The 19,147-nt window shown below is 35.7% G+C and overlaps 1 protein-coding gene across 1 annotated transcript in view; it reads right to left on the bottom strand.

The window, feature by feature from the left end:
• The window catches only part of LOC115216603 (cholecystokinin receptor type A-like), a 232,114-nt gene extending 216,702 nt beyond the window's left edge, over positions 1 to 15,412 (bottom strand). Inside the window, exon 1 of the mRNA XM_029786076.2 lies at positions 14,890 to 15,412. Coding sequence (XP_029641936.1) covers positions 14,890 to 15,265 — 376 coding nt within the window. The 5' untranslated portion in view covers positions 15,266 to 15,412. The remainder of the gene's footprint in view (positions 1 to 14,889) is intronic.
• Between the last annotated feature and the right edge of the window lie 3,735 nt (positions 15,413 to 19,147).

Raw genomic sequence — 19,147 nt, 5'->3', positions numbered from 1 at the left:
GAAGAATTAGGGAGGGACGAGAAAAAAAGAAGAGAAGGACAGTGAAGCGAGAGAGGAGGGAAGGTAAGAATGAAGGGAAGGCCAGAAAATGTGAGAGAGAGGGAGCGAAAGAAAGACGAGTGGAAAGAACGAAATAAGTGTGAAGGGGCTGATAGAAAGAAAGAATGAAAGAATGAAAAAATAAGTGTCGTACAAAATTTATATTTATATATATATATATATATATGTACTTACATATAAGAGAACAAAGTGTATGTACGCCGCTGTATGAATATAAAAAAGAATACAAAAAATGGGAGGAGAACGGAAAATAACCAGACAATTAGATGATACAAAAAAGGGACAAGAAAACCAAGGACGGGTCATTCGGAGTTTTCTTTCGTCAGTCGAGTTCCAGATTAAATTTGCAGTTTTGGTTGTTATACTCGAGACGGTTCAAATCTGCTCAGCCCCCAAGGAATATATATATATATATATATATATATATATATATATATATATATATATATATACATATACAAGAGAGACAGAGAAAGGCAGAAACAAAGAAAATGCCACTTATATTTGAACACTATACAAATATTCTTTTAAAAAAACTTTTCTTTTCATTTTTCTAAATTTAATTATTTAATCGTTACAGTTGAAAAGGTCTCAAAATGACTGAAACCGGTACTGAAATGTTCGTTATAAAATTATTTTAGCATTTTCTATCTTGACTTGTTTTTTCATATATATATATATATATATATATATATATATAAAGTTGACCATCTACTCTGAGCTTCATCCTCAGCTGGGCTGTTCATGACTGTGTAGACAAGAGAAAAGTCTGCGGGTTATATAAGGTTCATTTAAAGTTAGGTGTGTCAGAGAGGAAACGGTGTTACGAGGTCAAGGTGTAGGTGATAATACTCTTAGGTGTGCTTTGTATTGTACCTAGAATTAACTTATTCTATTGTAATTGAATATTTTCCGTTATTGAAATTTATTTAGATATGGACAAAATAACTTTTGCTCGGCTGGAAGTCTACTCTATTGCTTACTAACAGACTATGAAAATTTTACAAAATAAAGTATTGTACCTAAACTTATGCTATTGTGTGTCATAGAATTGATATTTATACTAATGTGTTCGGTCTAGGAGTCCAAAGGTCAACTTTAAATCTGAAGAATGATATAAGCAATGTAAATAATTTAAAATTCAATAGGGTTGCAGGCTGCTCCGATTTCAGCTTGCTTCATTGTGGTAACTAATAGTCAATGCAAAAAGATAACACGCCAAAAAGGAAATGTGATGAATTAGAAGTACAAAAGAAATGAGAGAAGAAATATTAATATGTTGTGCTGAGTCAAAAGTTTTGCAATATTTTGGTTACTTATTTGCTTTCTTCATGAAGCTGCAACAGAATCAGCCTAACATAGAAAGTAGAGGCCATCATGTTACGACGTGTAAAGCCACCTCTTTACCATGCTGACACCAGTTCTTGTCGTTCGAGGCTAAGAAGTCCTTTACTGAAACTTCCATCGACTCTTGTTGATGAAGCCTTACGAGTGGCGGAAGTGACTCATGGATCAGAACAAGGCTAGCCTGAAACTGGCTCCGAGGGAGCCAGGTCCAGACTACATGCTGGTTCGATGCTCTCAAATCCCTGAAGTTTATTCCGTGTTTTCGAGCTGAATAAGTTACCCCGGTGCTCTACTGGTGCTTTTTTCATACTGAATCGATGTAATTGATTAGTCCCCTCCCCACCAAATTCAGGCCTTTTACCTACAGTTGAGAGGATTATTATTATCATTATTATTATTATTATTATTATTATTATTATTATTATTATTATTATTATTATTATTATTATTATTGTAAGGCGACAAGCTGGCAGAAACGTTAGCACGCCGGGCGAAATGCTTAGCGGTATTTCGTCTGCCGCTACGTTCTGAGGTCAAATTCCGCCGAGGTCGACTTTGCCTTTCATCCTTTCCGGGTTGATAAATTAAGTACCAGTTACGCACTGGGGTCGATATAATCGACTTAATCCGTTTGTCTGTCCTTGTTTGTTCCCTCTGTGTTTAGCCCCTTGTGGGTAGTAAAGAAATAGGTATTTCGTCTGCCGCTACATTCTGAGTTCAAATTCCGCCGAGGTCGACTTTGCCGTTCATCCTTTCGGGGTCGATAAAATAAGTACCCTTTACGCACTGGGGTCGATATAATCGACTTAATCCGTTTGTTTGTCATTGTTTGTTCCCTCTGTGTTTAGCCCCTTGTGAGTAGTAAAGAAATAGGTAATTCGTCTGTCTTGACGTTCTGAGTTCAAATTCCGCCGAGGTCGACTTTGCCTTTCATCCTTTTGGGGTCGATAAATTAAGCACCAGTTGCGTACTGGGGTCGATCTAATCGACTGGCCCGCTCCCCCCAAAACTTCGAGGCTTGTGCCTAGAGTAGAAAAGATTATTATTATTATTATTATGGAGGTTACTGAACACTGTCACATGATTTCAGCGAGACACGCTTCTGGCGAAACATTACAATCATTCTTCTGATGGCCTTCCTTACTTGCTTTTGCAGCTTGTATGTTAAACAAAAACAGTGTCCTGACTTCTACCAGGATATATAAAAAGATATTGCTAATGAGATGCGCTATATTAAAAACACTGTAGGTCCTGATACCTTTCTGAGAACATAACCTTCAGTTTCGATAGCACAACTTCAGAGAAATGTGAATATGATAACAGTGTGAAAAGCATGAATCATCTCAACGAAACAGAAAAATCCGTGAAGCAATATACGATAAAAGGCCCAACAGGTAACCGAAACCACATCGGAAACGACAACACAAGAGGTCAGTATCATTATACATAAAATATAATAACTAAGACTTTGTTCATACTAAGTCGAAAATCGTCGCTACGCTGCCGGTAAAAATATCTGTTAACCATTCACATATCTTTATAAATTATTCAAAGTGAAAGTATTTTTTTAAAGTCTGTGTTGCGTTGTCTATGTATTGAAAGACACAGAAACACACATTGACAAACGACCAAAAATAATTACTATATACATAGTATATACTCTTATTGCCCTTTTGGAAATAAGTGTTGTGGTGTGTTGACAAACTCACATTCAAAGTTCCCAAAGTTTTAAATCAAAATTTGCTAGTTACTATGACAACACTGTCTTTTACACAGACACATACACACACATGCAGATGCACAAGTGCACACACACACACACACATATGCAGATGCACACACACATGCAGATGCACAAGTGCATACACACATGCAGATACACAAGTGCACACACACATGCAGATACACAAGTGCACACACACACACACACACACCACACACACACACACTATCGCTCCCTCTCTCACTGTATTTCTCACTCAACAAAACTTTTTCTTTCGTTTTTGGATTTGGTTTGCAAGATTCTTTATATGAGTTCGTGTGTTGAAGCATATTCTGCTGTGTCTGGGGAGAGTCATTCTCTTTTAGTGCCTGTCCTAAAAATACTTTGAGACGTATATTTAGATTCCTCCCCTTCTTTCCTTCCTTCTAATAAATGTTGCGATGGACAGACAGGCGGAGATAGGTTTCCCTAATATAATATAAGGCTTTCAGAAAACCCCGCTATATATTGGCTTGGCCAGTTTCGTGCAGTTTAAACCGCATGGTAATTCTACTGTACAATATTTCCTGTGTACAGTACATTTTCCCTGTGTGGAGACGCAATGGCCCAGTGGTTAGGGCAGCGGACTCGCGGTCATAGGATCGCGGTTTCGATTCCCAGACCGGGCGTTGTGAGTGTTTATTGAGCGAAAACACCTAAAGCTCCACGAGGCTCCGCCAGGGGTTGGTGGTGATCCCTGCTGTACTCTTTCACCACAACTTTCTCTCACTCTTACTTCCTGTTTCTGTTGTACCTGTATTTCAAAGGGCCGGCCTTGTCACTCTCTGTGTCACGCTGAATATCCCCGAGAACTACGTGTGCTCAGCCACTTACACGTTAATTTCACGAGCAGGCTGTTCCGTTGATTCGGATCAACCGGAACCCTCGTCGTCGTAACCGACGGAGTGCTTCCACACATTTTCCCTGTGTTACTGTGTACAGTGTACTTTTTTATTATCTACAATATAGTTTATAATAAAACGGAAAATACAAAATGCATTTTACAAATGATATATAATGCGATTGGATGTAAAACCTTTTAGATAGAACAATAGATTTGATTATAGATTGCTAAAAGATCTGCCATATTTCCACTTTCTCAAATAGGCTGATATATATCTAAAAAAAAAAATAATATATTTTAGTATTACATATTTTGTCCGTGTATATATTTTCCCTGCTCCAATTGAAATAATAAATGGAGAAACACTTTTGCTAAAACCCTAACGTAAACTATTATCCAGGCACTTGTATATGCTTACTGTTTGCAATGTGTCTCTCCTCATGTCTGTGACTGTTTGTCTGACTGCCTTCCTCTGTGAGTGTTTATACATACACCACACACACACACACACACACACACATGTATATTTAATTAAATAAACACAATATATTTCACATCAAATAGAGTACGTTTTTTGTTGATCTTACCAATGGTGAACAGTACACACTTTCTATATACTTCCTTCTCAACTTGACGTTTTCTTCTCTCATTCAATTCCTAGTTCGTTATATATATATATATATATATATATATATATATATAGAATGGTTGTATACTGTCAATCTAACAAGAACGTGACAGTAGGGGGTACACCACCGTTGTATAGCCCTAGGAGGCATCGAACGCCTCCTGACAGCTTCGACACATTTTTTCCCTGTGTCCTTATATACATATACGAAGGGGAGACAAACACCCCCAACCGCCAGAACTGCATCTAGGGACACCGTGTTTCAGGATCATTGTCCTTCATCATATATATATATGCATGTGTGTGTGTTTTGTTGTGTGTGTGTGTGTTCGTGTGTAGACATGTATATATAATAAAAGACTCCGCCGGTTACGACGACGAGGGTCCCAGCTGATACGATCAACGGAACAGCTTGCTCGTGAAATTAATGTGCAAATGGCTGAGCATTCCACAGACACGTGTACCCTTAACGTAGTTCTCGGGGATAATCAGCGTGACACAGAGAGTGACAAGGCTGACCCTTTGAAATACAAGTACAACTCATTTTTGCCAGCTGAGTGGACTGGAGCAACGTGAAATAAAGTGTCTTGCTCAAGGACACAACGCGTCGCCGGGAATCGAACTCACAACCTTACGATCATGAGCCGAATGCCCTAACCACTAAGCCACGCGCCCTCACATATATATGTACATATTTATGCATATATATGTACATATTTATTGCGTATGTATATATACATATATATAACGTGTCGGATTGAGCTGAAAATATGTACACCTATTTTAAAAGTGCTAGCGAGTTTGCACAAAAAACTTTGAGTTTGTCAATTGAAAGGCATGGCCTTTCTCAACATACGAAACATAAAAATAAGTATTGTTTTTATAGTAGCATATATATTTCTTTACTACCCACAAGGGGCTAAACATAGAGGGGACAAACGAGGACAGACAAACGAATTAAGTCGATTAAATCGACCCCAGTGTGTAACTGGTACTTAATTTATCGACCCCCGAAAGGATGAAAGGCAAAGTCGACCTCGGCGGAATTTGAAATCAGAAAGTAACAGCAGACGAAATACGGCTACGCATTTCGCCCGGCGTGTTAACGGTTCTGCCAGAAGCATGTACTGTGTCGATTAAACAATATTTATCTCTCACCAGACGCATTAATTTTTTGTTGATCTCACCATCAGGGAAACAGTACATTATATATATTATATATATTATATATATATATATATATATATATAATATATATATATATATATATGTTTCTCTCTCTATATATATATGTTTGTATGCCCACACACGCACACACACATATATATGCTTGTATATATATATGTTTGTATATATACATATATGATGTGTATATATACATATATGATGTTTATATATCTCTGTATATATATATGTATATATATGTATACATGAATTTATATATATATATATAAGGACTGGTAACCATTACAATTTGTAGCGGCGAAAGGTCTGGACGTTGTTTTCTGAGGCTGACCAAAGAATTTTTATTTTTAGATATAAGTGATGTACTCAAGTGTAGTTATGTTTTTAGCTTGTGCTTTTTCCATGATCATACGTGAGTATTTTATTTATATCCCATCGAAAGTTCTACTGAAGAAGGAATATATCTTTTTTATAAGATTAAGTCCGAAATTGATTCAATATAGAGATAACGAAATTTAAATTTTCTAAAGGTTAGTTGCCCGTTTTCAGTTTCAATTTTCCTGTAACAAGCGGATTATAAGTGGATAAAACAGTGTATTTGGCTTTAGAATAACCCTCTTTAGCCCTTAATTATATGATATATATATATATATATATATATATATATGCTTGTATATATATATATATGTTTGTATATATCCATATATGATGTATGTATATATATCTCTGTATATATATGTGTGTATAAATGAATTTATATATATATATATATATATAATATATATATTATATATATATGCATATATATTATATATGTATAAGTATATATGTATAGAAGATACGTAAAAACGAAGTAAGTGTTCTCCTGTAAAATTTTACGAGAAAGATGATGAGCTACGTAAAATTTACATTCCATTGCGATTAGGGGTCTTAAAGCGGGGCAAATACCTCCCGTGAAATTTAAAATACCTCCGATTTCAATGAAAATAACAACGTGACTACTAGAAACAAAACAAAGACGATTTCCAAAATGTCACCACCTTACAATATTATTTAACTCCCTAATGGGGTTTATAACACCGGGCAAAGCCCCTTTGAAAGTGCAAATACATCCACGTTTCTTGGAAGATACATAAAATTTGAGTTAGTGTTTTTGGAATAAGTGTACTACGAAACTTCAAAAATGCATATCTCATGTATATATATATATGTATATATATATATCTATATATCTATATATATATCTCTCTCTTTCTCTCTCTCTCTCTCTATATATATATATATATATATAAATATCTATATATCTATATCTATCTATCTATCTATCTATCTATCTATCTATATATATATATATATATATATATATATATATATATATATATATATGTATGTATATATATGTATATATATATATATATATATGTAGGTATGGCCCAGTAGTTAGGGCAGCGGACTCGCGGTCGTAGGATCGCGGTTTCGATTCCCAGAGCGGGCATTGTGAGAGTTTATTGAGCGAAAACGCCTAAAGCTCCACGAGGCTCCGGCAGGGGGTGGTGGCGATCCCTGCTGTACTCTTTCGCCACAACTTTCTCTCTCTCTTTCTTCTGTTGGCTTGCTCGCTTAGCCAGTGGGGTGGCGTCATTTAAAGGCTAAAACAATGCGAAACGCATTGTGACCAGCGATGTGTAGCAGCATCTGATAACCTGGTCGGTCGCGTTTCGCATTGTTTTAGCCTTTAAATGACGCCACCCCACTGGCTAAGCGAGCAGGCCATATATACATATATATATATATATATATATACATATATAATATATATATATATATATATATATATATACATGTATATATATACACGTATATATATATATATATACATGTATATATACACGTATATATATATATATACATGTATATATATACATGTATATATATATATATGCATGTACATGTATATATACCTCATCTATCCTCTCCCTGTGGCCAAAACACCTCAACATTCATCTGTAAGCTTTGGTTGTTAGTTTTCTCTCCTTCCTGTGCGCCTTCGCACCTCCTCATCCCTCATCCTGTCCATCCGTGTCACATCAACCATAGCCCTCAAACATCTCATCTCAAACACCAGCTATTCGCCTCCTTTCCGCCTCTCTCATCCCCCCCCCACGTTTCTGCACCATATAAAAAATATTTGGAGTCAGTGCATGTGCAGATTTTTATGTTTAGATTTACGTACACATTCTCACACATGTAGTTACATTTCTGTCTGTCTGCCAATCTGTCTGTATGTATGTATGTATGCCTGCATATATGTGAGTATGTACGTATTTACGTATGTACATATTACTCTTTCTCTTTTACTCTTTTATTTGTTTCAGTCATTTGACTGTGGCCATGCTGGAGCACCGCCTTTAGTCGAGCAAATCGACCCCAGGACTTATTCTTTGTAAGCCTAGCACTTATTCTATCGGTTTCTTTTGCCGAACCTCTAAGTTACAGAGACGTAAACACACCAGCATCGGTTGTCAAGCGATGTTGGAGGAACAAACACAGACACACAAACATATAAACACACATACATACATATATATATATATATATGACGGGCTTCTTTCAGTTTCCGTCTACCAAATCCACTCACAAGGCTTTGGTCGGCCCGAGGCTATAGTAGAAGACACTTGCCCAAGGTGCCACGCAGTGGGACTGAACCCGGAACCATGTGGTTGGTAAGCAAGCTACTTACCACACAGCCACTCCTACGCCTATGTGTTCATGCACTGGAAAATAAACAGATTTTTTCACCGTCGAGACCTCGATTTTTCAAGTCATCACTCTACGATAGGACAGTCGTCGTATCGAATTAGTGTATATGAAAAAAAATTAATCGCATAGTCTATATTGCATAGTCAATATTCATCATTGCTTAATGCTGCAGCTTTCAAACTACATCTATATGAAGAAAACGTTCCTGTTATTCTTTAACTTGAAGACCACGTTTTAAAATCTTCACATCTCAGAACAACAAGCCTCTTAACAAATAAAATATTAACTTAAATATAAGTGGTTTCGTTCCTTTTTACCCGTACCATTTATGACAAACGAATTGCAGTATATCTCGCTTCACTGTATAACTTTGATACATCTAGCAACATCCAACAGCTCTCACTCTACCGTATTACATCATATGCTATTGTTCGTACCATACTATTTGCTGCTGTACTATAATAAGTAGCATCAGTGTTTCTATAAAAGGCACCACCACAAGACTACGGCCTAAGCATGTACAGCTGCTTATACGCGTATATGTTGTAAAGTAGTTAGCAAGAAAAAATATCTCTTCCCGAAGTGAGAACGAAACTCAGTTGTAATCTCTTTTCAAGTCACTTTCATTAAGATGGCTCGCGTAATGTCTTCGGAAAAAGATATGATCGCTAAACCGTCATACTTTCCATCCATAAAATATATTTTGCATAACATTAGTACAATTCAGGATTTTTGATGAGGGCGCATTCGATTTACTGGTCTCAAGTGTTTGACTTGTACTGATTTAGTCAACCCAGAAAAGATAAGTACAATTCATATTAGATGAGATATGAAGGCAGTTGATAATAGAACCATTATAGCATTTGATAGAAAATCTTGCTTTCTTTTGTGGTCGATAAAACACTACGAATCCTGCGCGGTGGATTGTAAGAACCGCTAAAGAGATGAGCAAGATTCTTTATGGTGCACAATTATGGGTTCTCAATCAAATGAAAGCACTGGGCCCTGTAGTATTTATTTATTAACAAGCAAATGCCTACATAAATCAGAATTGGGCCCTTTCATACCTGTGCTGTATATGAGCAGCAGCTCAATGTGCCTATGCTTTAAGATGGCCTTGTTGCGGTGTCTATTCAAGTTCTTTGTGTTCTATCAGTAGCGTATGTGACGACATTGGACACTGATACCAAATGGTATCGGCCCAAGCTGGTGACCTTTCCTTTGGTTAAACATCGAGGTGTGGTGTAAAAATACTTTAATGCGAAGGTAATTGTCAATTCTTTTCAAACACAAAAGCAAAAAAAAAACCCCAACAAAATACAAAAGGCAAAATAAAACAACAAAAACCAGGAAAAATAAGACAGAAATATACCGTAGGCCTGCGCATACCTGTGCAGATTCACGGTCAACATTGACTGACGAAGCCCTTTACATCAACTCAGAATATAAAGGAGTGGAACTAATAAAAGACATTTGTCCGGTTCTCTATCCTTTCCGTTAACTTCGTTTCACTAGCAACTCACAAGCATAACAAAACAATGATATGTTTATTTACGTTATTCGATGTTTGGGCATATGAAATCTATTTCCCATGTTTATATAGAATTTAGAAGCCTTGACAGGTAATCATACGTAAACTCAAGAGTAAATACTAACGTATTATGCCTAAACTGAGACAACAATGTAACCAACGACAAAGATTGCAAGACAAATAGTTGCATAATAATTATCAAGAAGTAGCAACAAAATTTACAACGGACAACTAAATAATATGGCCGTATAATACGTCATATAATATGATGATCAAAACTGTATGGTGAATTAAGTAAATATTGATTTTGTTTGATTAGGTACTGCACGTCTGAATTGATAAAGTATCAGGAAAAAAACAGTCGAAATTCGTATTTTCTTAGTGGCACTAATCCCTGCCTACGCTTTGCACACATACTCATACACACATGCACTCATATCCACACATATATACATGTGTGGGAGTGTGAATGCATGTGTGTGTGTGGAATGCATGTGTGTGAATGCATGTGTGTGTGTGAATGCATGTGTGTGTGTGTGTGTATGTATGTGTGTGTATGTGTGCAAGTGCCTCCTAACTTCGCTATGGATTAAACAAAACAGTTTCGTTGTGGTTTCATTCCATTAAAATGTAGATAAAAGTTAAATACCTCCACCACCTTGATAAGATAATAATCTAGTGACACCTTTTTCTCAGCGATACATAGGGGAATTGAAGCAATGTAGAATAAAATGTTCCGCTCCGATAACGCAATGAGATTGCTACAGCGATTCGGAATTTCTAAGAAAATGAATGCTCTCATTTTACTGAAGACAAAGTTGTGCCATATTCAAGAAAATGTAAAGCATAATCTGCGAGTGCGACATATAGTAAGAAAGAGAGAGAGAGAGAGAGAGAGAGGAGAGAGAGAGAGAGAGAGAGAGAGAGAGTGAGAGGGAGAGAGAGTGAGAGGGAGAGAGAGAGAGACACATACAGAGACAGAGAGAGAATACGACATAGAGGACAGAGAAATATGGAGAGAGAGGTAGGTAAGAGGTACTGGAGGAGAGAAGAGTAGATAAGGAGAGGGAGAGGGAAGAGGTCCGAGAAGAAAGTTAAGAGAACTGGATGAAGTCAAAATCGAAATGGCTTGGTGATCCCTGATGAGACTCAAGAAGAGTAAAACATCATGTCCATTTTGTTAACTGCCAAAATTCGCGTGGTTTATCAGCGGCTTATGTTCTCATAGCGCGACAAAACCCATATAACACGTACAAAGCATATACAACACATACAAACATTTAAGGAATAAAAATTTATTCCTTAAATTTTTACTCCTTAAACTTTTAATATTCAGTTATTATTTTTATTTATTATTTGTATTACTATTCATTTGTACATGTCAAGTAAGATTATATCGAAGATACAGAGTATCATGGAAGTATATAAGAGGTAGGGGTAGTGAGAAATGTTGAGGAATCCAGACCTGAAGATTGGGACTATGTCGACCCGAGTAAGTATTGAAACTAGATACCTCGTATCTAATCAATACTGACGTACTTTCATGAAACACGTGTAGTGTTATAAACGGAAAATACACGATTCAGAATATAGTTATTATAAGATTTAATTTTTAACATTTTATGGAGTGGTCGGGTATAAAATCTTTCAGTGTTGATTGAGTTCAAAGTGGTTTTGTCTCTAAAATTACACACATATATATATATATATATATATATATATATATATAGATATATATGTAAGTATGTATATATATATATATATATAATATATATATATATATATAGATATATATATATATGTATTTATGTATATATATATATATGTATTTATGTATGTGTATATATATATATATATATATATATATATATATATATATATATATATATATATATATATATATATATATATATATATATATAGCCAGCCACATGAGTCTGGGCAAGTATCTTGTACTGTAGCCTCGAGCCGACTAGAGCTTTGTGAGTGGATTTAGTTGACGGAAACTGAAAGAAGCTCGTTGTAATACATAAATATGTGTGTATATGTGTGCGCGTGGTGGGTGCGTGTTTGAGTTTGTTCCTCATGAACGAAGGGAGATCTGCCCCATCCCTCTGTCTGTCTGTCTGTCTGTCTTTCTGTCTATCTATCTATCTATCTATCTATCTATCTATCTATCTATCTATCTATCTATCTATCTATCTATCTATATACACTCACATACACATATACATATATCTACCTACCTACATACAAGCATAGAAATATCATTTATCGTTTTTGTGTCTAAAATTTGTACTCCCACCTGTCTCCTTAAAGAAAGAAAAACTGTAACAATCATTAAAACGTTTATACAGAGAAATGAAAAGGTACCAGTCACCATCACCGTGGGTCTTCACTCGTGCAGAGATGGTTGTGTCGTGCGGTTTTTAGAGACGAGTGTCTCGATACAGTATGGAGGCGCGCACACGGGCGTGTGTGTGTACTCCAATGATCTTCTTTGGAAGGATTCTCTCCCTCGCATATTTACACACATACACAGCACACACACACACTCACAAACACCTACACTCACACACACACACACACTCACAAACACCTACACTCACACACACACACACTCACAAACACCTACACTCATACACACACATACAGCTGCAGTTGTGAGAAATGACAGATACTAAAGAATATGGGGGAACTTAAGAATTTCTCTAAACCACGCACATTTATATATGCATACTTACCTATATAATACATGCATGGCTCAGTGGTTAGAGCGTCGAGCTTACGATCGTGAGGTTGTGAGCTCGAATCCCGGACGGGGCTGCGTGTTGTGTTCTTGAGCAAGGCACTTTATTTCACGTTGCTCCAGTTCACTCAGCTGTAGAAATGAGTTGCGACGTCACAGGTGCCAAGCTGTATCGGCCCTTGCCTTTCCCTTGGACAACATCGGTGACGTGGAGAGGGGAGGCCGGTATGCATGGGCGACTGCTGGTCTTCCATAAAAACAACCTTGCCCAGACTTGTGCCTCAGAGGGTATCTCTCTAGGTGCAAACCCATGGTCAGTGCCTGACCGAAGGGGGTCTTTACCCCTTACCCGCGTACTTACCTATACATACACAAAGGTCACTTTATAATCATACATGCTTTACAGTTTAGAGTTTACTCGGTAAACTTCAGATAACTTCCTCCTCTTACATAAATAAATGTTTGTTATCAGCAACGGAACCAGCATTAGTTCAAAATAGAAACGTGTATATCGAACTTAAAGAAGCTATAGTTTTGAAATAATGCTTTCTCGGTCTCGAGAAAGCATATGTTATACAGCAGTTTAGCAGGCTTTCGACAAAATATCTGCTTTGAATATAATACACAAATTACTTTTAATAAAGGCTTTTTTTATTAAGCAAAATGGAGTAACAGCTAAAGAAAGACCGTAATTATATTTGTTGCAAAACTGGGTCGCTCTATCGAATAGTAACTACACTTTGTCGTCATATGGAAAGGCTATTTTAAATAATCCAGTTCTATACGCCCCTAGGGTGGTGGAATGATATCCATTGGGTTATCTTTGATCATTGGACTGCTTGATGAGGGTTCAGCGATGAAATCAGTATTAGTCCAAAATAGAAACCTATATATCATTATAATAGAAACTGTATCTTTGAAATCCTGCTACACTGAGTATTGCTCTCAAGAAAGTACCTGTTATATTCCAGTTTAGCAGGCTTTCGACAAAATATCTGCCTTACTTATAATATACAAATTGCTTTTAATAAATGCGTTTTATTTTTTATTAAATATAATGGAGAAACATTTAAAGAAAGATCATAATTCTATTTGTTGCGAAACTTTGGGCGCTCAACCGAATAGTAACTACACTCTGTCGTCATATGGGAAGAACACTTCAAAAAATCTAGTCCCATATGCCCCTTAGGTGATGGGACAGGTTCGACAAGATTACCTTTGGTTTTCGGACTGTTTGATGACCTAGGGCTAAGTTATATCAATAAACGGAGAAGATCGCATGAATAATTTCGAAAACAGTAACAAATTCAAGAATTGATGAAAAGAAACATTGTAAATGTAACATTTCCGTTATAAAATGAATTTGAAGCTATAATATTCAATATTGAAATAGAAAATTGGTAAAATGAGGCAGAAATATGATATTTTTCCTACTTCTATGAACCCAATGAAATGCCGTTAACTTCATGTCCAATTGAATCACTTCACAACGTAACACTTACAACTACAAGCCTCGTTTGTTGAAGTTGGATATCCATTCTCAGATATTAAACCAGTATACAAACAAGAAATAGATACGAAAATGACATGAAATACAAAGCTGAAAATGAAATGAGCAATAAATATCGTCAAATGAAACAAATGTTTACAGGGAGCATAAGAGCACAGACCAGCTTAGACCAGACCGTTGTAGCTAACTGGTAACACAGCATAAGGATCAAGATGTTATGGAACGAAACAGCAATCACATTGACAACAAGAAAAAATAATGAAGGAACTAAAAATAATCACCAAATTTTCCTCAAATTAGACATTATGGTCTTGGGAAAAATATGAAGGATATAAAGGATGGTGTATTCCTAAATACAAGGGCAAGACGCATGGTAACAACATGAAGCCTTTGATCATAGGATTGCTTGATAGTCTGACTTGGGCTAAATAACGGTAATACATTACAAATTATGAAACGGCTCACACACACACACACACACACACACACTGAGTGACAAGATTGTTTCCTTACCTTGCAGGTAGCGTATAAGTACACACATTGTAGCTCCAAAGATAAAGTTCCGCAATAATACTGGTATCAGCGTAAATGGCATACAAAATACTGCCAAAAGTAGATCACTGATTGACAAGTTCAATAGAAAAACATTGGTGACAGTGCGCATGCGTTTGTTTTGCACAAGAGTCAATATAACAAGTAAATTCCCGACAACAGCTAGAAGGAAAATAGCTATATATGGAGGGATAAGGATTTCTTTTTGGAAACTTGCATGATGCATGCGTTTCACTGTGTAGTTACTAGTTTTGTTATAGACAATATTACTGCCTAGGTCCCTGTCAATAAACTCAGCCTCATTGTCGTCCAGTATTCCATGCCCAGTGAGATTCATTGCTAAAGACCTGGGATACGAAAATTATCCCCTTTTTGTTTGTATATGTGTGTGCGTATGCGTGTATATGTGTGTGTGAGCGTGCGTGCGTCCGTATATAAGTATATTTATTATTATGATTGTTATTATTATTATTATTATTATTATTATTATTATTATTATTATTATTATTATTATTATTATTATTATTATTATTATTTGTGTTTTGTAGGTGTTTGTTTTTCACTCGGTCTTCAAGAGTTCATTTTTATTTTTATTTTTATTTTAATTTTGAGGTTAACAGTAGATGAAAAATAAATAAAATTCTGATTTTAAAACTACAGCATTTGATATGATTGATTTTATATTATATTTGAATGTTTAATAAAAATCAATTTGCAGCCGCCAATGGCTGGCACCACGCGCGTTACACTATATTATAAATTGTGCATAAACCAATCATTTATTTATGAAAACAACCATAAAAAAACTTCCAATGTTGCTTGCGTAATCCTTCAAATTTTCCGAGCGATAAAATGTCTAGAGCAGCTGGAAACATCTCTGAAATTAAAATTGAAAGAGAAATATTTTTTAAAGAAATAAATTAAAATTTATATTCCAAACATGGTTAAAATTATAAAAGAATCAAAGTGTTAATTTCTACAATTTAACTAATATAAAAATGCCCCCCCGCCGCCACACAATAATACATGTATTATTATACACATGTATTTATACGCACACACACAAATACACAATACACAAATATATACATGTATATATATATATATATATATATATATATATATCTATATATATATATATATATATATATATATAATATATATATATATAGATATATATATATATAATATGTATATATATATATATGTATATATATATGTATATATATATATATATGTATATATATATAATATATATATATATATATATATATATATATATATATATATATATATATATATATTCCATCTTCCAGCTTTGATTTACCATATATATATACATGTATACATGTATGTATTTATGCATGTACGCTTGTTTAGTTATATATACATGCATACGCACATGTATATATATATATATATATATATATATTATATATATATATATATATATATACACAAATACATACACAATAATGCTATGTATTATTTTATGTATATGCTTGTAAGTACGTTCGAATGTATCAAAAATACTATCATGAAAACAAGACAAGAATTTATGACTTGTAAATAAACTAAAAAATCATAAACATTTAGAAATCATAATAATATCTATATCACAAATTACAAACAATGTTTCAAAATGTGTGTGTAATCCTCTAAACGGTATAAACTAGCAGAATCGTTAGCACGTCGGGCGAAATGCTTAGCGGTATTTCGGCTGCCGTTACGTTGTGAGTTCAAATTCCGCCGATGTCGACTTTGCCTTTCATCCTTTCAGGGTCGATAAATTAAGTACCAGTTAAGCACTGGGGTCGATATAATCGACTTAATACCTATGTCTGTCCATGTTTGTCCCCTCTATGTTTAGCCCCTTGTGGGTAATAAAGAAATAGGTATAAACTACCTCCAATCCCTTGCATTTATACCGGTTATTAGCCTAGCATAAAATAAATCTTGAGCACCCCACTGGATGGAGCATGGACTAAAGCCGGTCAGATTGGGATCAATTTTACTTTGAAAAATAGAGAAATGATTGAGAGCTATTTAAACTTTGCTAACTTGGAAAACTAAGACAGTTGGACGATGTTAATAAAGAAATGTTTTAAGGAAGCAAATACGCGACCACAACACTTGAAATAAGTTATAAAACACACCAAGTAACTGTTAACTCTCGTGGTTTAGGTGTATTTTCTAGATGCAGTTTATGTCGTAGAAGTGATAACTATTCATCTTTGAATTTTAGATTGGTACGTTATCTCTCAAACTCAATCAATAGACACAGTAAGGATATATCAATGTATAGTTCAATCTCCTCTTGTCATAAACCAGACACGGGTATGACTTTAAACTGCATTCGTTAGTGGGGCTCTGATACAGAAATCACAGAGTTTTAAGGAATGTAGAACCATTTCTCGACCAGTATTGTTCCCAGGCCTACTCTGACACAGACTAGTAGCACCTGTCAGGCTCTCAGCCATGGGGAAATTAGCATATTAGCATATGAAGACTGGATTTGAAAACTGGATCAGATCGACTCTGCGTAAGGAGCCTTTATGATTCAAAGGAAAGGAAGGAATCTGTAGCAACGCATTGTGGTGTGCAGGGAATAAAATGAAGCCATGTTAATCACTCGCTGCATCTCTCTCTCTATCTCCAGTCGTTTGAACTGATCCAACAAATGATTTAAGTTGGTCAGAGACGAGAGATGAAGTTGACGGTGCACCACACTCCTTCACTTTGAGTAAAGTCACTGCCCAAGGCATCCGTCATCCTTAAGATTGAATAGATGGGAATCGTCGCTTTGACGGACGAACGAACACGAATGCGATAACCGGTGAATAATTACACATTGTATTTCGTATGGAAGTGTGAATGAACAAGAAGATAGCGTACCTCACAATCATCTAAGAGATGAGAAGTTTATATGCTGTCAACAACACTGTGTTGTGTCTGTAGTCAATATACGTAACTAGTTTGATTGACCGGTTAACTTTAGGTAATTATGTTAAAAAAGGAGCATCGTGGCAACTATGTTAAATCTCTGAAACTTACAAATTATGTCATTAATAAGCTCTACAGTGTTCAAATATTGGAAGCACTCCGTCGGTTACGACGATGAGGGTTCCGGTTGATCCGAATCAACGGAACAGCCTGCTCGTGGAATTAACGTGTAAGTGGCTGAGCACTCCACAGACACGTGTACCCTTAACGTAGTTCTCGGCGATATTCAGCGTGACACAGAGAGTGACAAGGCCGGCCCTTTGAAATACAGGTACAACAGAAACAGGAAGTAAGAGTGAGAGAAAGTTGTGGTGAAAGAGTACAGCAGGGATCACCACCATCCCCTGCCTGAGTCTCGTGGAGCTTTAGGTGTTTTCGCTCAATAAACACTCACAACGCCCGGTCTGGGAATCGAAACCGCGATCCTACGACCGCGAGTCCGCTGCCCTAACCACTGGGCCATTGCGCCTCCACGTTCAAATATTATGAAAACAAAGGATTGAATCCAATAAAACCAAATATAACTAAAACTACTGGCATAACCTAGACCTACCCCCATCGTTTTTGTGAACCACTAAAACCAGTTCCATGGCCTGAAGGGAACACACCTAAATATACACAACTACTTACAAGGATTTACGTACATGAATAAATTCTAAACAGTAACATAACTCCCAATTTAATCAATAAAAACCTCTACAAAATACATCTCTATCGCAATAAAGCCTCCAACCTAATTACTACTCCACTCAAACCAACATACCCAAGAAAGAGTTTATCTTAACAGAGACTATATAAAGCCAAGATTGACTTCAATGCATCGCAATCCGACGATGGCTTAGCTGGTCGAAGCTTCGAATTACTGTCAATGATATTCTTGTTTAAGAAAAATAAATTTGTACTCCACAAAAATATAGAGTAACCATCAGATTAATGGAAAATTGCTTTTATTTTAACAGAAAACGTATATATATATAATATATATATATATTATATATATATATATATATATATATATACATATTTATATATAAAGGGAAAGTTTACGAAAATAAACAAAAGACGAAGGCAGGTGGTGTAAAAACAAACAAATGTATTAGTATAGCACTCAGGAATAGAAAAAGTCTTTTACGTTACGACCCTACGCTCTTCCACAGAAAGATACTCAGAAAAAAACAAGGAGAGAGAAAAATGCGTGTAGTAGCTAACGATCTAT

This window comes from Octopus sinensis, linkage group LG10 (genome assembly GCF_006345805.1).
Source record: "Octopus sinensis linkage group LG10, ASM634580v1, whole genome shotgun sequence".
NCBI classification, from domain to species: Eukaryota; Metazoa; Mollusca; class Cephalopoda; order Octopoda; family Octopodidae; genus Octopus; species Octopus sinensis.
The sequence above is the reverse complement of the archived record's forward strand: the minus strand, read 5'-3'. Positions and strand labels throughout refer to the sequence as shown.